Below are 24,749 nucleotides of genomic sequence, written 5' to 3' on the forward strand. Positions count from 1 at the left end.
ACCTATCACCGACGTTTCCCTTCGCCCAAGGCAGTCACAATTCGTTGAATAATATTTATTTTTTATTTTTCAGTATAGATCCGATTAATTTGAATTCTTGCGGAATAAAAAAGAAATTTATTCTCACGATTTGAACCCGAAATTTTTTAATTAAATATAAAATAATTTTTTCTTCTTGAAATTTCAATATGAAAAGGGAAAACAAAAACATGTGCGTATATTGGAGGTTGGACTTGTAATTCTTTTACTTTTATTTGAAATTTAATACGAAGTTTGTGTAAAATTAAATATTCATATATGACTTCACCCAAGTTTCTAGATTAGCGTTCCAACATATCTTTCCAACACGAAACACGGCCTTAATAAGTCAGTTTGGGTTAGTATAATAATTTAATCATCAAATTACTTTTAAGATATTAAATCCTTCATAAATAAAAACTACATAGTTCAATTCCTCTAATTATCTTTATTTTTGATAAGTGATTGGCATAAATTTTGGAGAAGAACATGTCAAGTTCACATTTATTTCTTCTTTAATATATATAATAAATAAAAGAAAAAAAATCATGAGGTGGACCTAAAAGAGAGTGGACAATTAACCAATTTATGCTGAGAATAAACATCAGAAAAATCTATGGAATATAAACAGGTGTCAAATGGATGCTTTAGAAAACTATTAGTATAAAGTATTGCAGCAATTTTATACATAAAAATTACTTCAAAACATAACCTGATTACGTGTAAGTTCCCTTCTATCAAAACAAGTTTTTGAATAAATATTAAGTTGGAGGTACAAAAGCTAGTATATAATAATACTTCTGATTCAATTTATGTGAACCTATTTTCTTTTTAGTCCGTGTCAATAAGAATGACCCCTTTCCTTATATGAAAACAATTTACCTTTATACAATGATTTATAGCCACACAAAATATATGTGTCTCATTTTACATTACAAGTTCAAAAGTTATCTCTTTTCTTAAAATCTGTACCCAGTCAAATGAGTTCACATCAATACGGAGGGAGTATATAAAATAAAAGTGGCAAGTTAAAAAATCAAAAATTATAATAAACTTCTATTTTTGCAGCATCATTACAACTATAAAGTTAAAAGTCTTATCTGTTAAACTTATTTTTATAAATATTAAATTCTCATTAATAAGTACCATCATTATTCTTTTTTTAATTTTATATCTAATCACTTTTTGAATGAGACTATCCTAACTAAATTTCTATAAAGACTAGAAAAGATTATAGTGGAGCGATAAATATTTCTTAATCTTTAATCAGATATTTCGGCGTCGCTCTTGGTATAGAAAATGGATTTTTTGGGATGAAACCCGAAACGAGTATGGGACACTGAGTTAAAAAAGAAGAGTAAAATTCAATAAAGATGTGCTAGCTCTTCCACATAATAATTCCAAGTTTCATTATTTATAGTGACTCTTCTTCTATATTTCTTCTTCAAGAAAGGAAGAAAAATATCTCCATTTTCTCCCTTGTTTTAGTCTCTGATCTTCTCCGTCGTACTACCACCACTACGCCGCCATGGTTCTGTCCAAGACAGCGTCGGAAAGTGACGTCTCCATCCACTCCACTTTCGCTTCCCGATATGTTCGTACTTCTCTTCCGAGGTACACATAATATGTCTCAATCTCAAACAAATTAGGATTAATTTACTTTGTAAATTCTTTGTATCCTTTCTGCTTAAACAGTTTATATATTTTTCGATTTTATTTTTGATATTTTTTGTTGTTTGGTTGTCAGAAAAACTAATTTGAGGAATATAGGGAAAAGTCATTTTTCGTACTTTTAACTTCAGATCATTGTATTGATCAACATTTAGACGTTACTATCAATCTTTAATACTCAAAATTTCACCAGAACACTATCAATTTGATTATATTATTATTAACCATTCATCTTTCACCCGATCATCAAACACTAAAAATTTATTTCTTCAGAAAATAAGTCCATTTTCCAAAAACATTTTCTGAAAAATAATTCCCTGTCGTACTAAACACACCCACCATCGTTGTTGTTACTTGTTACTATGATTCTTTTTATTTTTTATTGAGACAAGTGTCTTTGGAAATATTCGGAAACAGTTTCCTTACCTTGGGTAAATTCTGCGTAATCACTATATTTCTTGGACTTCACTTGTATAATTTTACTGCGTATCATCACTTAGGCTTTCTTTTCCTAAGAATTTTCTTTTGTATATTCTTGAAAATGGAGCTTCTTTTTGAACTATTTTTTTTTTTTTGGAATTTTAGGTTTAAGATGCCAGAGAATTCGATACCAAAGGAAGCAGCATATCAAATCATAAATGATGAGCTTATGTTAGATGGAAATCCAAGACTAAATTTAGCATCTTTTGTGACAACATGGATGGAACCAGAGTGTAACAAACTGATGATGGATTCCATTAACAAGAATTACGTTGACATGGATGAATACCCTGTAACCACTGAACTTCAGGCAAGTCTCTCTCTTTTCTTGATCGCAGTAACGGAGACAGTATTTTTGCTAAAGGGGATAAAAAAAGAAAAATTAAAAAATTAAAAGAGATTGTGACAGGTGGAATGTATCTAGGTAATTTAAAATATAAAATATAATCGGATTCTGTCTTATGTGAAAACTGTAATTTTCCTGTGGTCTGTGAAAAGGGTTCGAGTTCCCCCTCCTAAATCCGCCCGTGGCTGATCGTGTTAAAAATATTATACACGGTCAAGTCACTTATAATAGAGTTTAACAAAAATATATTTACAAGTAAACTTTCATAAGAAGTGAAATCTGTAATCTTAGTGTAACTTGCTAAATATGTTAAATTTACTGATTTGTAAAAGATCTTTACACTGTCATCAATGTATATTTTTATTTCTCGTATTCTTTGGTAATAATAACTGATAAAATGGTAACTAAAACTTCTAATCTAAATTACACAAATTTGTAAAAGATCTTTTACTTGAATCTTCTTTTTCGTCTTCTTTGGTAATAATAGTAGAATGCCTTGTAGTGACTTTTGCCACAAAAGAAGAAAAATAGTACTGTTAGGTTTATTATGGAATTTATTCATTTCTCAAATGAAACTTCTCACAAATTCAACGATACAAAGTGGTCGTTTAGACATTAGTGTGTGGAACAGTAAAATGTCCACAAAAATATCAACGTCTTTTCGACTTTTAAGTGTAGCGTAGGAGAATAAAATATGGGCAAATTTAAGTGGTACTCAAGCATCTTAGGCCCACGTCTTCTTCCTTTTTTGTTCCAACACATGCAATAATGCAATTCACATCCTCCCTCCACTTCCAACCAAGAGATGTGAGATTGAGTCACCCCAAGAGCAAGGTGAGAATTTTTGGACGGAAGGATGCCGAGGGTCTATTGGAAACAGCCTCTCTACCCCAGAGTAGGGGTAAGGTCTGTGTACACACTACCCTCCCCAGACCCCACTAGTGAGATTATACTGGGTTGTTGTTGTTGTTGTTGTCCTCTTATAAGTAATATAAATAAAATAGCTTGGATTTCAATGACAATAGTTGATTGCATGAGCACCTTCACTTCCAATCAAGAGGTTGTGAGTTTGAGTCATCCCAATAGTAATATGGGAATTTTTTTAGGGAGAGAGCCGAGAGTCTATTCGAAACAGCCTCTCTATCCCAGGGTAGGGGTAAAGTCTGCCTACACACTACTCCTCTCAGATTCATTAGTGAGATTATATCGGATTGTTGTTGTTGTTATTATTTGTAAGTTATTGCGTTCTAGTTAACAATTTATAAATGTTCAACCGATTTTTTAACCTAAATATAAGGTTTAAATAAAATCTACTAGATTCGACCTCGACCGAACATGTTCAGTGTTTTACTCAATGCGCACTCTTCTTCCAAGCAACCCTTCCCAAAAAAAAAAGAGACATGCCATATATATAAGTTATTAGTACTCCAATTCATTTTTAATATATATTAAATAATGATAATATAGTAAAATTATTAGTATTTTTTAAGACGGGTATCTTGTCGTCAATAGTGTAAAGTAAAACTTGTACCATATAATAAACATCTATTGCACCTCGCCCGTCCCATAGCACCTGTCTTTTTTCTACTTTAGTAAACGATCTTTCACTTTACTATAGCATAAACTTCGCTAATCTTTTCGACCATTGATACTTGATAGTGTAAAACAGTAAAAGTTACACCCTCTCCCCCAAAAAATATAAAATAAACATTGATTAAAAACTAAGGAAAAAACAAACATAAATGTGGATCCCTAGATCTTGGAATGCTTTAAATAAATGCTCCATAATCTTCGATCTCGATACTTTTTAATAGTAAGTTTTAATACCAAGTCTTTTCGTGTCTACTATCAGCTCCTACATATTTTTCAAATATTAAAAACAAAAAAGGCTTAGGTTTAGAAAGAGGAAAAAGAAAGATATGGACCAACTCCCTCTTCCACTTAAGTATATGATCAATTCTTAAGAGTAGAAACGGATTCGAATTTTAAATTAATTTTAAAATTGTTAACACTAAATTTATTGTACTTTAAATAATGTGTTTAAATTATTTTTTATTAAATATTAGTAATGGTTTTCACATCTAAATTTAAATTTTGTGACAAAAATAATAAGCACCCGCAGATTAAAAAAATAACAAAAAGGACAAAGATGGTTGGACTTGTTCCTCCCTTTTTTTTTTGGTGGGGGTGGGTTTTGTGTGGGGAGGGGACCATAGAGAGAGTTGTACTTATTTTTCTCCATTTTTGAGAAAAAAATTACTATTATCTCAATTTTTCAGATCGGGACATCCCTTAAAATGGACAATTTGTGGGGTAATGGAATAATGATGTTTTTTTCCTTCTTATGTTTTACTCTACCGACATTAGACAAGGTGGGTTGCTCTGATGGTAAGTATCCTCCACTTCCAACCAAAAGGTTGTGAGTTCGAGTTACCCCAAGAGCAAGGTGGGGAGTTCTTGGAGGGAAGAATGCCGAGGGTCTATTGGAAACAGCCTCTCTACCTTAGGGTAGGGGTAAGGTTTGCGTACACACTACCCTCCCCAGACCCCACTAGTGGAATTATACTGGATTGTTGTTGTTGTTTTACTCTAACGACATATACGATGGCTTTTGCTCTTCTTCTTTGGGTTATAATATTAGTTTTCTAAAAGCAAGTTTAAATTAAATTTTACTTATTTTCGTAGGCGATTTCTAGTCGTTTTATTTTAATTTTTATTTTAAAGTACCAAAGTTGAAGTTTAGGGTTTTCATTTTTTTTCTTTAAAAGGGAATATTCTAGAAGCATTACAGTCGTCTCAAGATATATTACTAATAAGCAGTTACTTTCTCTAATTTGACAGTTGATTTATTTAAATTAAAATATTATTGTATGAAGTTTAAGGTCGTTTTCGAGCTATTTGAATTTGTTTCTCCTCACTACTTAATGCATAAATTTTTAGGGGATTTTCAAAGTAAAGTGAACGAATGACCATATGCCACAATTTTCCTAAACAGATTTTTTTTATTACCATTTTATCCTTCATTCTTTGTTATTATAGCATAGGACTTTCTACCACTTGTGATCTTATCCCCTTTACATATTATGTAAACTCATAAATTGTTTAATAACATTATTATCTTAAGTTAAGTTATAGATTCATCATCAGTGTTAAAAAAAAAACTACACTTCAAGCCAGAATTGTTTAATAACATTATTATTTTAATAAGTTATATATATCATCAATGTAGAAAAAAAAATGTTACACCTTTAGGCCAGATTTATATGTTGTAGCAAGTATCTTGACCTATTTTTAGATTGCAAATTTCACACTTACCTACAAATATTCTTTGAGAGTCTGAGTGATCGTGATAATGAAAAAATTCTTTACACAGACTTGTATATAACTTAAAATCGAAAATTATATCGACAAACTAAGAATACATTTAATTTGTCAGAATTACATAATTTTTAATCTTTTTATTTATTTATTTATTTTGCAGAATCGATGTGTAAACATGATAGCTCATTTGTTTAACGCACCACTTGGAGATGGAGAGACTGCAGTTGGAGTTGGAACTGTTGGATCCTCTGAGGCTATTATGCTTGCTGGATTAGCTTTCAAGAGAAAATGGCAAAATAAAATGAAAGCCCAAGGCAAGCCCTGTGACAAGCCCAATATTGTCACTGGTGCCAATGTCCAGGTAAGATAAATATATATTTTTAGCCGCTCCCAAAAAATAATAACCGACGAAATATATTTTTTGGTATATGTGTTTTATATACATCTCTAGTAAATGCAATTAGTTTCAGCCGACCGGCCAATTTTATATCTTGCCCAATCTTAGCCTATCATGATCTTTACACATATAGCCGATCGTATTCATTCTTTACATTTTTTAGCTGATATACATAAATTATATATTAATTATACATAGTTATACATACAATGCTATCTTCAGTTTAAGCGGCTGAGTGATCGGCTATATAGGTTAATTCTTCTAACTTTGTTATATATATTGACAGTATAAATAATAATTGATACCATAAGTGTATTTTAATATATTGTGATCATAGGTAACATATCTTACTTTCTAGGCTACTAATTCGATTTCTTATGGACTGCTACCTGTATTTATCTTTTAATTTGCTTGATAATGTAAAATTTTCTTTACACTGTCACGTAGAGAAGTTAAACTCTATAAAATACATGAATTTGTTTCCAAAATTTAGGAGTTGAGAGTGTGCTAATTAGTAATTTTAACAGGTGTGTTGGGAGAAATTTGCAAGGTATTTTGAAGTGGAGCTAAAGGAAGTAAAGTTGAGTGATGGATACTATGTGATGGACCCTGAGAAAGCTGTGGAAATGGTGGATGAGAACACAATTTGTGTAGCTGCTATCTTGGGTTCCACACTCAATGGTGAATTTGAAGATGTTAAGCGCTTGAATGACCTCTTGATTGAGAAGAACAAAGAAACCGGGTAAGTCACGATTTCGCAGAGCTTTTTGGTTGTTAAGTTATAGCGACAAACGAACAACATCGAATAATTCCGACCATTCTGGTTCGCACTAAAGTTGCTTAAGTAACCTTAGAAGAGTATATTCTCTTCAATAGTATATCAATCGTATGCATCTAACTATTAGCGTATGTCGTCTTCTAACATTATTAAAAAGAAAATAGGGGATTATGTACAAATTATAATTTAGTGGGTTGCTTTAGTGGTGAGCACCCTCCACTTCCAACCAAGACCCTAAGAGCAAGGTGGGGAGTTCTTGGAGAGAGGGAGCCGAGGGTCTATCGGAAATAGCCTCTCTATCCCAGGGTAGGGGTAAGGTCTGCGTACAAACTTCCATCCCCATACCCCACTAGTGGGATTATACTGGGTTGTTGTTGTAGTCATAAACTTAAAGTTTCGAATTCACTTCTACGAAATCTTATACGTATTTGTGTAAATGTCTTTTTTTCTTGCTCTTTGTATAAATATCATAATGGAAGGGGAGTCTTGGAGCAACGGTATAGTTGTCTCCGTATGACCTACGTATGACCTATAGGTTACGAGTTCGAGCCATGAAAGCAGCCACTAATGTCTGTATTAAGCTAGACTGTCTATATCACACCCTTTGTGGTGCGGCCCTCCCTAGACGCTGCATGAATGAGGGATACTTTATGCACCGAGCTGTTTTTTTATATATATAAATATCATAATATATGGTTGATAACTGGTAACAGGTGGGACACTCCAATTCATGTGGATGCAGCAAGTGGTGGATTTATTGCACCATTCCTTTATCCAGAGCTTGAATGGGACTTTAGATTGCCATTGGTGAAGAGTATTAACGTGAGTGGTCACAAATATGGTCTTGTTTATGCTGGTATTGGTTGGGCCATTTGGAGGAATAAGGAAGACTTACCTGACGAACTTATCTTCCACATTAATTATCTTGGTGCTGATCAACCTACTTTCACTCTCAACTTCTCTAAAGGTATAATTCCTTCATTACAAGTCCTTAAATATATGTATAATCATAGACGAGTCGGGATTTGAGGTTAATGAGTTCTGAACTTGCCATCAAATTCATAACTCGTCAAAAATCGAGTCCGAATGATGTCAATTCTCTTTTTCTGAAGGGGAACTTTAGAGCAACGGTAAAGTTGTCTCCCCTGTGACTTATAGGTCACGGGTTCGAGCAATGTAAGCAGTCGCTAATGCTTGTATTAGGGTATGTTGTTTACATCACACTCCTTGGGGTATCGTTCTTCCGCAAACCCTATGTGAATGCGTGATGCTTTATGTACCGGACTCCTTTTACTATCATAAAACATATGATGCTCTAATTGAGCTAGATATATATATATGATGCTCTAATTAGCTAGATATATATATTTCTAAGGCTAAACATTGAAAAGTACCACTAGAGTCATATCACTAGCCTTACAAATCTAATCATTTTTGCTATTGTAATGCAGGTTCTAGCCAAGTAATTGCTCAATATTACCAACTTATTCGCTTGGGTTTTGAGGTAAGTTAAGATTAATTTTGTTATTCTCAGTGAAGCCATGGGGAGGCAATTGCTACCATTACTTCTAAGTTTTATCAATACAATTTAATCAACTATCAATTGCATAAAAATAGGAGTTTAAAATATATACATCATTATTCTAAGTAATTTTTACACTATTATATCACTTTTACCTGTTATATCAGGTAACCGTCTTAATTTCAAGATTACAAATCTCACATTTTACGGAGTCTTGTCTATAGATATCTTTTGAGTGACCTGATATAAGAAACTTGAACTCTAAAAATATATAATAGTATTTTTTTTCCCCACAAATTACACACTTTAAATATACTTAAGATTGTGATAGTAGTCTTTACAATCTGAAATTACCATGTTAAAACAGGGTTACAAGAATGTTATGGAGAATTGTCAAGAAAATGCAAGGGTACTAAGAGAAGGACTTGAAAAAAGTGGAAGATTCAACATAATATCCAAAGAAATTGGAGTTCCATTAGTAGCTTTCTCTCTTAAAGACAACAGTCAACACAATGAGTTCGAAATTTCTGAAACTCTTAGAAGATTTGGATGGATTATTCCTGCATATACTATGCCACCAAATGCTCAACATGTCACAGTTCTCAGAGTTGTCATTAGAGAAGATTTCTCCCGTACACTCGCCGAGCGACTGGTAAGTATAATTACGCCTCAATTACAAATAAGTTGAGGTTAGACTATATGTAACCCTTTCATTTAAAGTAACTACTTATATTTAACCATTTACGAGTTTCTTTTCTAGCGTTATAACATACAAACGGAAAAAAGTAATCTATTATTAAAATATCTTTTCTCTTTTCCTCCAAAAACACTCCTTTCTCTCCCAATTCTCTTTCTCTTCTTAAAGAAGAGACTAGTGTACAAGATATTCCACAATTACAAAAGGTCCGGAGAAGGGGTTGTACCCAAAGGGTTTGATGTAACAGTCTACCTTAATACAAGTATTAATGACTGTTTTCACAACTTACAAGTATTTTGTTCTTAAAAACCTAAAATATGTCTTGATTTCGTAACCAAAATTTCTCCCCTATTTTATTAGTACAAAAATTCGATAGACTTGTCATATTTATTATAGCTACCAGTGTTCAATCCTATAGCAATTTCGTTTACAAGTTTTTTCTTCCATATAAATTGATTCTTTACATGCAAAAGAAAAAACAAATCTTCTTGTCTTGCATCTATTATCAAAATATCTTTTTGCTTCTCCTCCAAAAACACTTTTTTCTTTCCAAATTATGTACTTAAACTTGAAATATGCCATGCTTTACTAACCAAAACTCTCCACTATTTCATTAGCATAGAAATTCGAAAGACTTGTCACTTGTTATATTTACCCGAAGAATTAAACCGTAATACCAGCTCAGCCAACCACTTAAACTAAAAATAGCCACGGGATGAATAATATATGTATAATTAATGTACAAAGGCTATTTGCGTTCAATCCTTTTGTGTTTTTCATTAATATTTTTCCGATTCAACAGGTAATAGACATTGAAAAAGTCCTCCACGAGCTAGACACACTTCCGGCGAGGGTCAACGCTAAGCTAGCCGTGGCCGAGGCGAATGGCAGCGGCGTGCATAAGAAAACAGATAGAGAAGTGCAGCTTGAGATTACTACTGCATGGAAGAAATTTGTTGCTGATAAGAAGAAGAAGACTAACGGAGTTTGTTAATTTAATTTAACAAAATATGTTTATAATTAATATGATGATTTATAACTACTAGCAGTGGTACTGCTTGTTTTTATATTTGAATTGTTGGGTTTTTTGAGTATGAGGAGCTAGCTATTTATTGCTAGTGAAATATTGGTTGATTTTGGACTACTTTGTATTATTAATGTTAATTTTCTTAAGTACTTAATATGAGGATATTTATCATGCATGTGATATAGAAAAAAGTTGTGAGTGCCTGAGGTCTAGTTTAATCCTTTATATTCAAATATTATATACATATACATGGACGGAGGTAGAAAAACCAATATATTTGTATTAAGAATATTATTATATTAAATTTTAAATTCAATTATTAGATCAAAACTTGGATGTCTTTTGCAATTCAAATTAAGCCTTTGGATTTAGACAAATGATTAGACAACAGTTCATGAAAATGGAAGCATGAATATAATCTTGAAATATGATACTGCCCCACAACCATCTCATTCATCACTCTCAAACACAAACCACATAATATCTAAGAATGTGATTCACAACCCAACAAAATACACAAAAAAACAGACAAGTGGTAAAGTACTGCACCAATAATATATTTAGTATAATTTTAATAGTGGAGTTTGAGAAGGACTTGTTTTTTTATTAACTTCATATATATATATATATATATATATATATATATATATATATATATATATATATGAAGTTAATAAAAAAACAAGTGACAAATCTTCGGCAAACATGAGTGAGGATTGCCCTTCACAACGGTGACGGGACAAGATGCATTACGCACCAGGTACTTGCTCACACTTCCAAGTAACACCCTGAAAATATGTCAAATTGTAAATTTAGCCCCATTCTGTTATGATAATCAACTTTTTCATGATAATTTTTTTTTTATCATTTCTCTATTAAGGTCTGCCTCATTTTCGAGGGTACTGTTTAAGTACATGTAATTAGTTGTACACCACACAAAAAAATGTTAAGATGGATTCTGAAAAAGGGACAAATGACAATTTTCTAGACTAGAAATAATCAAATATCAATTTAAAATTTATTTAAATCACTTGAAACGTAATTAAAAGATGAATTTTACCTTTTAAGGACTCCTAAACCTCTGCTTCCAATCACAAGAGTATCAAGCTTGAGATGATCCACAGCATCACAAAGCTTCTCCCTCGCATCTCCCCAATACACCTTTGCCACCACTGTCACCTTTTTTTTTCAAAAAAAAAAAAATTTATTTGCAAAATAACTAGAAAACCCTTTCCAGAATAATAAAATTTATTAGAGGAAAAAATATAAAAGTATACCTTCTTAACCTTGGAAACAGTGTCAAGCATATTAAGAACCTCTTTATCAGGGTTTAGTCCATAATGCTTAGACACATTAATCTCTCTAAATTCATCTAAAGGTATCGAAGCTGTGCAAAAGATGAATAAATACATCAATAAAATTATAAACCATCTAAACATGACAAAAAAAATGTTTTAACTTTTTTACAACAATGCATAAATTCTTTTAATTAGACCATGTATCCATTTAAGATGATCAACGACAATAAGTTTTCTAATTTACAATAATAACTAACCCAGTATAATTTCATATGTGGTGTTTGGGACCCTATCTTCAGAAAGTAGATCGTTGTTTCCAATAAACTATCGTCTCAAGAAAAGATAAAAAAGAAAAGAAAAAGAAGGATCACTAGCAACAAACAGTAACAACAACAAGATAGTAAAAAAAACAAAGAGAAAGAAACAACAAGTAATAATAGAAATCTATGAATAAGAAAATACAAAACTACACTAATACTAATGGTACTGAAAAGAAAAGCGCTTCACTATCTATTAACACTCTACCTTAATTCTCCACCTACACACCATCCTATCAAGGGTCATATCTTTGATAAACTGAAGCATTGTCATGTTACCTAATCACATTTCCCCGATACTTCTATGGCCTACCCCACCGCTCCTCAGAACGACAATCTCTCACAAGTCACACCTCCTTTTCTAATTTAATGACTTCAAAATAAAGTATATAACTTACTATAAAGGACAGCCCGATGCACTAAACTCCCACTATACGCGGGGTCCGGAGAAGAGCCATACCACAAGGGTTTATCGTACGCAGTCTAACCTTACATTTCTGTAAAGACTATTTCGACGGCTCGAACCCGTGATCTCCTGATCACATGACAGCAACTTTACCAGTTATGCCATATAACTTACTATACTGTTAGTAAAAGATACTAATAGTAAGAGAAATATTTACACTATCAACGCATATAAGTTAAATACTGTAAAGAATAATTAATAACAAATTAGGGAAGTAATTAACATACGGGAACCAGTGTCTTCAAAGAGTTGCTTATTAGGAGGATCAGCTTTGGGAGAAGCAACATGAATAATGATAATCTGATCATCTTCTTCTATAAGATTATCAATTGCCCATTTTAATGCTGCTCTGCTTGTTGCTGAAAAATCCATTCCAATTCCTACTAATCTTGCTTTTCCCATTCTTCTTATTGTCGTTTCTTTCTTTTATTTTCTCTCTCTTTTTTTTGTTCTTCTTCTGATTTTTCACGAGCTAATAGCTATATATGTTTCTATATATTTATATGACTATGTGATTGTGGGGTTTGTGGACTATTTAATAATGCAAATAGACAGAATTTGAGCTTCTTGAAGGAGCTAGAAGGAGGAGATTCTCTTACTTTTACAGGAGTAATACAATGGGCTAATTAGCTGGTATTCAAGAATTACGTAAATTAGTTTGCTTACTTACTCACTTTATTCTCTCCTTTGATGATAAAGTATTTAGATAGTATCATAGAATTTCTTTTATCTTTAATCAAAAGTTTTAGATTCGAGATATGACGTGAAAAAAATTCTGGTAAGGAACGCTTCCCTTTTTAATGAGTCTTGTGCAACACGAGTTCTAATTAATCAGACCTGCAAAAAGTATCGAATACCGGGTAGGGAAAAAAGACTTTAGATATAGTAAAGAAGACAAAAGAAAGAATATATGACATACTTAATTACTAAACTTGCCTTTTATTGTGATAATAGAATATGGCATAAATATGGTTATTCATGACATATTAAGGGATCCTCTTTGATCTATTAAAAAGAAAATGACACTTTTATAATATACGTTCATAATGGCATGACAGGTTTATCATTAGTCTCAAAAATCTTTTTTCTTTCTTTATTAAATTTTATCAAATCAAACAGTATCATATAAACTGGAACGAGAGAATATATGGCAAAAGTTGATCAATTAAGGAAAGTCTAACCCAGTGACTACAAATATTAAGTACCTGTTATTAAACAACTTTATTTTGAGATATTTTACAGCAAAGTTCGTGTGCTTGAGATCAATGTAAGAAGTCATGATCTCACACTGGTTTATATATATATATATATATATATATATATATATATATATATATATCAGACAAGATAGGAAATGTTACGACCCAAGCCCATGTTTGCTTTTGCCCAATAGATTCATGAATTTGTCCTTTTGGCTACACTAGCCCAAAAGCGTGTATACCATGTGATTTGTGTTGTGCATTATAAAGCATGTGTGATACTGACTCTCGTCGACCGCCCTCGGGCATCACATTCACCCTCCCTTTGGGACACAGTGTCCTCACCGAGGTTTGCTCCACCGTCGTACTGAGGGAGATTCAGCTCTGACATCATATTTGTCACGACCCAATTAGCCCATCGCACGTATTGTCTGCTTTGGCTCAACAAACCTCACAGATTTTTTCCCTTGGGTTATTTCATTATCGAGCCCAAAAGCGCGTATCATGTGAATTTGTATTGTGCCTTATAAAGTTTTTCACTTTTCTATCCCGTTCATACGTGGGATTCGCCTAAGGTAACATGTGTAACCCCTTTTCAGAAACTTGTCAGCTTACCGGTCCTACTCGACCCGCCCTTGTCGGCCTGCCCATCGTCTAGGCATCACAGGAAATGTTGACTACAAGTTATCAATTAACGTTTCTATTACTATCACATGACACTTCACTAGTTTAAATCTTGTCACAAATAAACATAATATTTCCGTGGAAAAGGATAATGAAGCTCATTATATATCGAGTTTCGAACTGTGTAACCTTTGGAATTTAATTTCTTTGTAGATATATATGCGGCAGTGCAATGTGGTACTAACTACTAACTAGTATAAAGGAAGACCATGTAGGAGCAGCACAATATGTACTAGCAAACTGTGGAATTTGATTTCATTGAGAGGAAGCTTGTATTATCTTACATCAGCCCGTTTAACAAATTTTTGTTGTTGTTGCAATTTTGCGTTTACAGCTCAAACATTTATATTCATATAATATATTTCGATTTTATAGTTCCTAAATACATATTCGAATTATGCTAAATGAAAAAATATCATTTGATGTCAAATATTCTTTAGCACTAGCCAGGGTCGTAGTTAGAGTATCGGAAGCGGATTCGATACACTCATATTCAATGTTTCTATCTTTCTATTTTCTTTTACCATAAAAAGAGTGGTAAAATCTAAATCTAATGATCTGTATAAGTTGTTCTTAAAAACATGTTCGTTTTGAATAAACTACTCTGGCCTGATGGTTTTGTTAGCCATTATTATCAATTCCTATTCCTACTAATTCTGGATTTTCCTTTTTCTGCTAATTTATGTCATTTTCTTGTTCTCGCTTAATATTTGGTGCTTTTCTTTAATTTTTTTATATGTCGTGATTCACATTCTCAATCAATCACTTGAATAGAATAGCTTTCGTTAATTACAAAAGTAGAATCAGTGCTATATATTTGAAAGGAAAAATAAATTTTATTCTGCAGCAAATTGCAACACGTTTTGAATATATAAATTATTTGGGCAAATATCATTTTTAGTCCGCGACTGAAATTGTTTATATTCGATAACCGTAAAAGTATATGAAATTTGTATATTTCTTATATATAACATGAAAAAAAATATATATATAAAAAATATATTAAAAATATTTTTTAATAACTATTTATTTTGAGATCGATTAATTCGTATACTCTTCCCGATTATTTTTAAAGAGAGAGAACGGCTAAATGATCAAATAAATGAACTCTTGAGAGAAAAAAAAAAAAGAAAAAGAAAAAGGATGTTGACACGTCATTATCCACTTGTCATTCCTTAATAGTTAAACATTACGTTTGTTACAAACTCGCTACAGTAGCGCGTGGTTGCCAATCTCTCTTTCTCTTTTACACAAATCACTGTACCTAAAAGAGTTTCAAAGAGAGACTTTTTCTTTATGTGAGTGAGAAACCCAAAAAATGGTGAAGAAGGATAGTATGGGGTGTGGCTATTACGTCGTCGTTTTGGTGCTCTTGTTCTTTGGAGCTACGAGTGTGAGATCAGATTCATCAGATCACAAATACAAAAATGGAGAAGAAGTCCCTTTATATGCAAACAAAGTTGGCCCTTTTCATAACCCTAGGTAGTAACCCTTTTATCCCTTTTCATTTTTTTCCTTAAATATTTGATTTTTATGAGTTTTTTATTTCTGGGTATAAATCAAGATTTTGTTTTGGGAGAAAATGTTGCTGGGATTTGCTGAATTTTGGCTCTATTGCTGAGTTTGTTTAATGTATATTAGTTGGTCACCTTAGTTTTTGAGATTTGTGAGTTTTTTTTTTGTTGGAGTTTATATCTTGTATGTGTTGAATATCTGGGTAGGAATCAAGATTTTGTTTTGGCGGAAAATGTCGCTGGGATTTGCTGAATTTTGGCTGTATTGCTGAGTTTGCTCAGCTGTTCACCTTAGTTTTTGAGATTTTTGATCTTTTTTTGGTTGTAGTTTACATTTTATACGCGTTGAATATCTGGGTAAAAGTCAAAAGAATCTATTTTTGGGTAGTATTGTATGGAGTTTTGGGAAATCTGGCAGGGATTTTCTGAATTTTGGCAGTAATGTTGATCTATTTCAATGTATATTTGTTGGTCTCTTTGGTTTCTGAGAATTGTGAGCTTTTCTTTTTCTTTTTGGTTGTAGTTTACATTTTGTATGTGTTGAATTTCTAAAAAATGTAGTCTTGGAATGAATTTTTGGGGGAAAATGTTGCTGGCATTTGCTGAAGTTTAGCTGCATAGCGGAGTTTGCTCAATGTATATCAGTGGGTCACCTAAGTTTCTGGTAATTGTGAGCATTGTTGGGTAGTAGTTTATATCTTGTACATGTTGAATATCTGGGTAAAATTCAAGATCTTGTTTTAGGCAGTGTTGTAATGAAAAGGGGAATTCTTGTTAGGATTTGCTGAATTTTGGCAGTAATATTAAATTGTTTCAATCTACATTTGATGGTCACCTTGGTTTCTGATAATGGTGAGTTTTTCTTTCTTTTTGGTGTAGTTTATATTTCGTACGTGCTTATTCTGAAAAAAAAAGGCAGCTTAGATGTCACACACCGTATTGGGGTAGGATGGATGAAGTGGAGGTTAGCCTCTGGAGTCCTGTGTGACAAGAGAGTGCCACCAATACTCAAAGGTAAGTTCTATAAAGCGGTGGTTAGACCGGCCATGTTGTATGGCGCTGAGTGTTGACCCATTAAGAACTCACATATCCAGAAGATGAAAGTAGCAGAAATGAGGATGTTGAGGTGGATGTGAGGGCACACTAGGATAGATAAGATTAGGAATGATGTTATTCGGGAGAAGGTGCACGTGGCTCCCATTGATGACAAAATGCGGGAAGCGAGATTTAGATGGTTCGGACATGTTCAAAGGAGAAGCCTAGATGCTTCGGTGTGGAGGTGTGAGCGGCTGGTTGTGGAGGGCACGAGAAGAGGTAGAGGGCGGCCTAAGAAGTATTGGAGAGAGGTGATCAGACAGGATATGGCGATGCTCCAGATTTCCGAGGACATGACACTTGATAGGAAGATGTGGATGTCGAGTATTAGAGTTGTAGGTTAGGATGTAGTTGAGTCTCGACTTACATCGTACCATTGTGGGACTAGCCAGGTAGGGTTTTTGTGTAAGATAGCTAGTGACAATGTTGTGTTTTACTACTTCGCTTTTCAGTGCATGTCCTATTTACTAGCTATCGCTTTTGCTTTGTATCTTTCTTCTGTATTTCATGGTGTTCCTATTTTTCCTATGATTGTTGTGGTGATACTAATATTGTCTCCTTTTGGCTTTTTGTTTTCTTGAGCCGAGGGTCTTTCGGATACAACCTCTCTACTCCTTTGGGGGTAGGGGTAAGGTCTGCGTGCACACTATACTCCCCAGACCCCATTAGTGGAATTTTACTGGGTTGTTGTTGTTGTTGTTATTGTTATTCTGAAAAAAAGGATGTTAATTTTGGAATGAATTCTGGGGGGAACTTATATCGGATTGCCGAAATTGGACAGTAATTTTCGATGTATGTTAATGAGTCTACTTGGTATTTGAGAATTTTGAATCTTTTTATCTTAGAATTTAGCTGGACATGTACAACTATGGAGAAAGACATTGTTTGTTAATATAGTCAATGTTGTAAGAGCACTACCAAAAAAGGGTGGAGCAGAGGGCTTGTCTTTTATGATTTTCGTGTTTGGATATGAGAAGAGTTCAGCCGTGTGTACAGCAGTGTTTTAAAAAAAAGATTGTTTTCTTGTTTTCGACTCTTCATGTTAACAAAAAAGTTGTGTCTCGGCACATTATATATCATGTGCAGTTGTGTAGGAAATATTCTTGATATGATCGGCCGAAATTATAGGTTTTTAATAAAGCCAAACAATTGTAGAACAAGGAAAGGAAGCTTCATAAGAGTGAAAAAATCCAGACCTGCCTTCCACAGAGCTAGTTTGACCCTCACTTGATCTCTATGCAAAAAGTGATTGTAGGCACTCCGCTTTAGATATTGAAAGATATGTTTCACTATGCTACCAATTTGACAAATTGTATGTCCACTTACTTGTTTTTGAAAATTTTGTTCTTGTGAGTCACCTAGGTTTGATGATTATCTTGGCAGCTAGCATACTTCTATTTTAATGCACATAGGAAATTTAAAGTTAATACTACATTTTCCTTTGATGAGCATGTTAGTATCAATAAATTTCCCAACATTTGTTTGAAGCATAGTTCTAAAATGGGCATACCTGTACTCACAAAGGTTCTTCTCAACGTCTGCATGTGTACAAACTCACACATTCAAACACTTTTTTTTTTGGTAAGTAAAATTATCTTATTAATAATGCGCCATGATGGTGTCAAAAGCATGTACAATGTGGATATATAGAGTGTACTTACTCCTTTAAAAAACTGCACAACTACCTAGTAGAAATGCTAGCAAATTTCTCACTTTCCCTATGGATAATACCTAGGTAGGGGGTCATCAGTGTTGGAGCAGGAACTAACCCCCACTCCACGTCTCCGAATATGGAGACAAAAACATTCAACATGTGCTCAATGCCTCCCTCAGATGTTCTTGTTCACACACTTCCTTCACCAAACTTAGGCTTCTTTTAGTCATTTTTAGCTCTTCATATCAATTTCACCAGTGACCTAGAACGGTCGTTCGGCAACTTCTCTCTGATTTCTCCCGTGAAGAATTTGTTTTCTGCATCTTTGTTCACAAATTGCTTCTAATCTAATTTGCTTGTTATTTAACCTAATTAAAATCCACTCTCTTAAGCTTTTCAATTTTTGTATGTGAGATGGACTTTGGTTTTGTCTCTATCTGCTTTGATGTTCTCATTAGCCACTCTGTTTCCTTCTACTGATCAAAAATAGAAAAAATATTTCTGATTGTACTAAGCTAGCACATGCTACATTCACCGTTCTCCACCGAGATCTCATGTTTGTACTGTCAATTGCAGTGAAACATATCGCTACTTTGATCTTCCATTTTGTTCTCCAGGTCAGGTTCATTTCTCTGCCCTCTCTTGCTCTATTGTCTTTGGTCCTTTTTATCTTTTCTTATTGAATATAATATATTTTTGTGACGATTGGAACATATGCCTATTCATGTTCGTTCATTAGGTCATGTGAAAGATAAAACAGAAGCTCTTGGTGAGGTGTTGAATGGAGATCGTTTAGTCACTGCTCCGTACAAGCTTGACTTTCTAAGTGATCGAGAAACTGAAGTAGTTTGCAAGAAGTCATTATCAAAGGAAGAAGTTGCAAGATTCCGTGACGCTGTTGCCAAGGATTACTACTTCCAGATGTTCTATGATGACCTGCCCATTTGGGGTTTTATTGGTAAGGTAGATAAGGAGAGAAAATCTGACCCCAATGAGTACAAATACTACCTTTTTAAACATCTTCATTTTGACATCCATTTCAACAACGATCGCGTGATTGAAGTTAATGCACGAACTGATCCCAATGCCTTAGTCGACATAACCGAAGATAAGGAAGTTGATGTAGACTTCATGTACTCTGTCAAATGGAAGGAAACAGACATCCCTTTTGAGAAAAGGATGGAAAAGTACTCACAGACTTCAGCTTTACCACATCATTTGGAGATCCACTGGTTCTCTATCATTAATTCTTGTGTCACAGTTCTGCTCTTAACTGGTTTTCTTGCCACAATTCTGATGCGAGTCCTTAAAAATGACTTTGTCAAGTAAGTAACTAAAAATTTTGTGGGGTAGGATACTCATTTTTCGAGGAGCTTGTACTCATCCTATGGTATGTCCTGTTTTGGTTAAAGATACGCCCATGACGAGGAAACAGCTGATGACCAAGAAGAAACTGGGTGGAAGTACATTCACGGCGACGTGTTTAGGTACCCAAAGCGGAACTCACTTTTTGCAGCAGCCCTGGGTTCTGGCACACAGTTGTTTACCTTGTAAGTATGCATGCCAATAAAATGGGTTTATTTGGTTCTTGATTTATTTAGCTCGTGATAAATTTCTTTGACAAATGTTAATTCTCACCGCCTCTTTTTCCCAGGACAATTTTCATATTCATACTTGCGCTTGTTGGCGTGTTTTACCCCTACAACCGAGGAGCTCTTTTCACAGCTTTGGTTGTTATTTATGCTCTTACATCAGGAATTGCAGGCTATACTGCAGCATCATTCTATTGCCAACTTGAAGGAAAAAATTGGGTAAGAAAGTATGGAGCATTATTTTTATTGTTGCAAAGTAGCCAAAATTTCCTACAAGTGCATCTCTTATTGTGTTCACTTAGTTTCTTTATTTCATCATTCTCTTCTAGTTAGCAAAGGTCTCTTGGTTTTGACATGGATTAGTCGTGATAGGATTTTTAAGAGTAAAGTGTAAAACTTTCTCCGCGAATTTAGTTCAAAAGAGCATATTCTGCAGTACAAGATCTTGTTTTGTGGGAGGGAGAATGGTGGAGCTATATCGCAACATAGAAGGCCTATGATATGCATCCGACAATTAGAGACCCAACATGCTTGTGTTCCTGGATATGCCTCTCCCTTGGTCGTTACATAAAAAAGGGCTATAGGTTCTGCTTGTAAAAATGTCAAACATCTCTATATTTCATGTCACATGATGTCAAACCCAACACTGAAGCATGTTGGTATGGTTTTCAGTCTTCCAACAATAGCTTAAGTAACTCTTGTTTGCCCCTATAGCAATAATCTTTTTGGCAACACACCCTAGCATATTTCACTTATATTCGGTATGTTTGATGGAAAACTACATTAGTTTCACTTTTAAGGTGGATTATGGAAGGTGGGCTGAGGAGGGAACATGTGTCTTGGCTGGTTGGGGGGGGGGGGAGACAAGAGAAGAAGGTAAGGACTGGAAAAAAGGAGCAACGGGAAAAAGAAAAAGGCAAGAGGGGAAAAAACAAAAGGGGAGGGGTTTACTCTTGAGTGAGCAAGAGGTTGAGGAGGAAATGAAAATAAGAGAAAGATGAAAGAAATTGAGAAGAAGCAAAAAAGATTAAATTTTGGGGGGTTGGGGGGTGGGTGGGAGGTGTTAATAGGAGATTTCTTTAGAATTTAAAAAAGATGCAGAAATGTAGGTGGGGATTGACAAAAGGGGTAAGCTGCTACACTTTTAGGAGTTACCAAGGTTTTGCCATAAGAGAATTAGGGGCTAGTTCGAGAGCACAAGAAAAGCTTCTCACCTTATCAAAATAAATTAGGACTTAGGAGCTTCTTCTCTTCCTTTCACTTAACATCATCTTTTTTGGGCTTCCCTTACAACAACAATTGCTATGCCTTAATCCAAACTTATCATATTACTAACATTATTCACCTTTACTACTGACATGCAAATCTGTTAAAAAAGGCTATTTATAAACACTCTTATTCAAGTGTACCAACATGGCCAAACCTTAATCCAATTGGTTGGTATCACCTATATGGGATGTTGCTCCGATTGTATTATCCCCACTTGTGGGACTACACTGGGCTTGTTTTTGTTGTTGTTGTTGTTGCTCCGATTGTGTTATTTTCTGTCCTAAGTTTCCATGAATTTTGTGGGATTGACAATCTTTTGAGACAACTTTCTCTTTTAAGTTTACCTCGTCCTTTTACTGGCTTTTCCTCGCCGTTCTTTTCTCTCTTTCTGTAGTTTCTCTCCTTTCCTCTTTGTTGTTTACAACTTATTATCCTTGAAACCAAAAACAGTGGTTCCCAACAATTAATGTAGTGGTCGCCCCTTTCGCGGAATTAATATTTACTTGAGATTGTTCGGTTGGTATCACGTAGAAAGAGGAAAATATGTACTAATCTCAAATTCAATTTCTTTTTACAGGTAAGGAATTTGTTGTTGACAGGAGGTCTGTTCTGTGGACCGCTGTTTCTCACATTCTGCTTCCTTAATACTGTTGCAATTGCTTATCATGCAACTGCAGCACTTCCATTCGGTACCATCGTTGTCATTTTCCTCATATGGGCCCTTGTGACATCACCATTGCTTGTTTTGGGAGGAATCGCAGGAAAGAATAGCAAGGCAGAATTTCAAGCTCCATGCCGAACAACGAAATATCCAAGAGAGATACCACAATTACCCTGGCATCGTGGAGCTCTTCCTCAGATGGCAATGGCTGGGTTCTTGCCTTTCAGCGCCATCTACATTGAGCTCTACTACATATTTGCCAGCGTGTGGGGTCATAGGATTTACACCATTTACAGTATCTTATTCATAGTTTTCATCATTCTGATCATTGTCACTGCATTTATTACGGTGGCTTTGACGTACTTCCAACTTGCTGCAGAAGACCATGAATGGTGGTGGAGGTAAGTTATGTTAATAGTACTTAATTGACCAAATCCTTTTCAAACAATTAAAGGACGCAAAAATGAATGCTTACTAGCCATTTCTGTACTTCGTTTGCTGAATGCATCATGTAATGGAACTGCGAAATGTTCCCTGTGCATGTCATGTTAATATGACACATTAATAATATGCTGCATTATCATTCCAAGTATTTATTAGTGAGTATTTAAATAGGTTAGCATCCTTTTAACTTCATCCATGTCCTTTTATGTTCTTTTATTTTGGGGGATTGGGGGAGCTGGCTTAATATCTCCCTGGTTCGGCCTTTGTCTGTATTTGTTTCTTTTGGTGAGTGCTGATTTAGATCTCTTATATTAGTTGGGATTACTTGTAAACTCAATTTTCAATTTTATTGAAGAAATTTATTCTTTATTTTTGACGTATACGTTTAGGCACAATTTGTTTGGAAATACGTGTGCTTTGTGGGGGCTCTCAATTATATGTTGATATTCTAGGTCTTTCCTTTGCGGTGGATCAACTGGTTTGTTCATCTATGGATACTGCCTGTATTACTATTATGCCCGATCAGACATGTCAGGCTTCATGCAAACCTCATTCTTCTTTGGTTACATGGCTTGCATATGTTACGCCTTCTTTCTCATGCTCGGAACTGTTGGTTTCCGAGCGGCTCTGTTTTTCGTCCGCCACATATACCGTTCAATCAAGTGCGAGTAAGATGCAGAATTCCACATTAGCTTGGTTCAACTGGTAAGATTTTCATTTTAGTTTTGACTTTCTTTATTAGGAAGAAGCCTGTAGATCTGTGTTGCTTGGATCCTCTAAAATTGCCGTTGCAACAGTGTCAGATCCTCCAAAAATAGTGCATTCCTCGGAGGATCTAATAGGGGTGCAGCCATATATTTTTGGAGAATTCGAGCAACAAAACTTGTCGACTATAAATTACATATATTTTTAATTGGCTAAACTACGAACAATTTACGTGGAGAATACAACAGGAGCCTGTGTTTTTGGTGTAAAATTGTCTACATGCTTGGAGTAGTGCAGCACATTCCCTGATATACAGTGTTGGGTCCATTTGGAATTGGTGTGGAGCAAAACAAAGAAGATATGTTGAAGAAGATGCTCAAATCAGTTTTCAGGTGGCAGTTTATGTTGAACAGTGCCTTTTATTGTGTTTAGGAACTCTATTTGTAACAATGAGTCTATTAGTTAGCTCAGCTTATTTTTCCTAGTTTTAACCTTTTTGATATATAAAATATGGGTCTGTTAATTGCATGCTTAGCCGTTAATGCTCCAAGTATTCTGTTACACTGTTTTCGTAGACTAGCTTTTAACTCTTCTACCAGTTCTTTATTGGAAAATGCAAGTTATACCCCTACCATCCCCCACCCCCACCCCCCAAACCCCGAACATTATGGTTTCGAAATTTAGTTTTTTAAGTTACTGGGTTCTAAATTAATAATTTGTACATATTCGATGAATTTAGTAAGACAAATATAGGGTCCGGACAGAAACTACTGGATTTGGCCGTACACATAAGTAAAGGGCTAGCTTTGCCCTTACCCTCCAAAAGCCAAACTTAGAACTCATTGGCTTGACTAATCTAGATTTATGCTGCATATTGTTACGGAACCGTTTTCTGGGGCTTCTGTGAGAGCAGCAAGATAGCCTCACTACTACTCTTGCTTCAGCCCTAAACAAGAAACAAGCACAATATCGTGCTTTGGACCAAGGCAATCACACAAACTCAAAGGTTGGAAGATAACGAAATGAAAGACACACAAAGATGGGAGGCCAAGGCCAATTTTCGGGGTTTAATTCATATACAAAAGAAGGAAATACAAGTAATGAGATCTGCCTTCTAACAAGGCCTAAGCATTCCTATATATACAGAAAATGTCCACAGGCAGCTAAGCTGGCTGTGGACTCGTCCAGCTGTGGTGCACTGCTTTGTGCTGGCATCATGTGATTTTCAGGAAAATGTTGGCAACCCATGTGCCAATTGACTTGTCCAGCTGTTGTGCCCCAGTTCTTGCTGGCAGACAGTTGCTCCCATGTTCACCCAGACAGGATGTGGCCCTACCTAGCTGTGCAGCACATGCCTTTGCTGGTAGCATGTTGCTTCCATGATTGTCCTGGCAGACTGTGGTCCTGCCCAGTTGTGCTGCATGTGACTTTGCTGGCAGAATGTGGCCCCTAGGAGGGCCTGGACAGCCTGTCGGATTGTTGCCTCCATGTGCAAAGACCTTTTGGTATTTGGCAGCCAAGTTTGGCTCGTTTGGCAGCCCTTTAGGCGGCAAATTTGGGCGGAAAATATGCGGGTCGGTGCACTCTCCCCCAC

General features: G+C 34.8%; 3 protein-coding genes across 4 annotated transcripts; 2 read left to right on the forward strand and 1 right to left on the reverse strand.

Moving 5' to 3' along the window:
* Positions 1–1,278: 1,278 nt before the first annotated feature.
* LOC107809522 (glutamate decarboxylase-like) lies at positions 1,279–10,239 on the forward strand. The gene is made up of 8 exons (XM_075224660.1): positions 1,279–1,632; positions 2,275–2,479; positions 5,997–6,197; positions 6,761–6,975; positions 7,725–7,978; positions 8,463–8,515; positions 8,901–9,185; positions 10,033–10,239. Exons 1-8 carry the CDS (start codon positions 1,547–1,549, stop codon positions 10,222–10,224), a joined length of 1,491 nt encoding a protein of 496 aa, XP_075080761.1. The 5' UTR covers positions 1,279–1,546; the 3' UTR covers positions 10,225–10,239.
* A 688-nt stretch (positions 10,240–10,927) lies between these two features.
* On the reverse strand, positions 10,928–12,910 carry LOC142166467 (universal stress protein PHOS34-like). Its single transcript, XM_075225859.1, has 4 exons — positions 12,566–12,910; positions 11,535–11,644; positions 11,318–11,436; positions 10,928–11,045 (listed from the first exon to the last, which is right to left on the reverse strand). The coding sequence occupies exons 1-4, from the start codon at positions 12,738–12,740 to the stop codon at positions 10,928–10,930; spliced, it is 522 nt and encodes a 173-aa protein (XP_075081960.1). The 5' UTR covers positions 12,741–12,910.
* A 2,543-nt stretch (positions 12,911–15,453) lies between these two features.
* LOC107802459 (transmembrane 9 superfamily member 3-like) lies at positions 15,454–23,716 on the forward strand. Of its 2 annotated transcripts, none has more exons than XM_075224658.1 (8): positions 15,454–15,703; positions 19,061–19,101; positions 19,224–19,809; positions 19,897–20,034; positions 20,139–20,295; positions 21,923–22,407; positions 22,903–23,155; positions 23,248–23,716. In XM_075224658.1, the coding sequence occupies exons 1-7, from the start codon at positions 15,540–15,542 to the stop codon at positions 23,120–23,122; spliced, it is 1,791 nt and encodes a 596-aa protein (XP_075080759.1). In that variant the 5' UTR covers positions 15,454–15,539; the 3' UTR covers positions 23,123–23,155; positions 23,248–23,716. The 2 variants fall into 2 exon arrangements, with proteins under 2 accessions (XP_075080759.1, XP_075080758.1); XM_075224657.1 differs by having other exon boundaries at positions 23,404–23,716.
* The last annotated feature ends 1,033 nt before the right edge of the window (positions 23,717–24,749 follow it).

This window comes from Nicotiana tabacum, chromosome 11, assembly GCF_000715075.1.
Source record: "Nicotiana tabacum cultivar K326 chromosome 11, ASM71507v2, whole genome shotgun sequence".
Lineage (NCBI taxonomy): Eukaryota > Viridiplantae > Streptophyta > Magnoliopsida > Solanales > Solanaceae > Nicotiana > Nicotiana tabacum.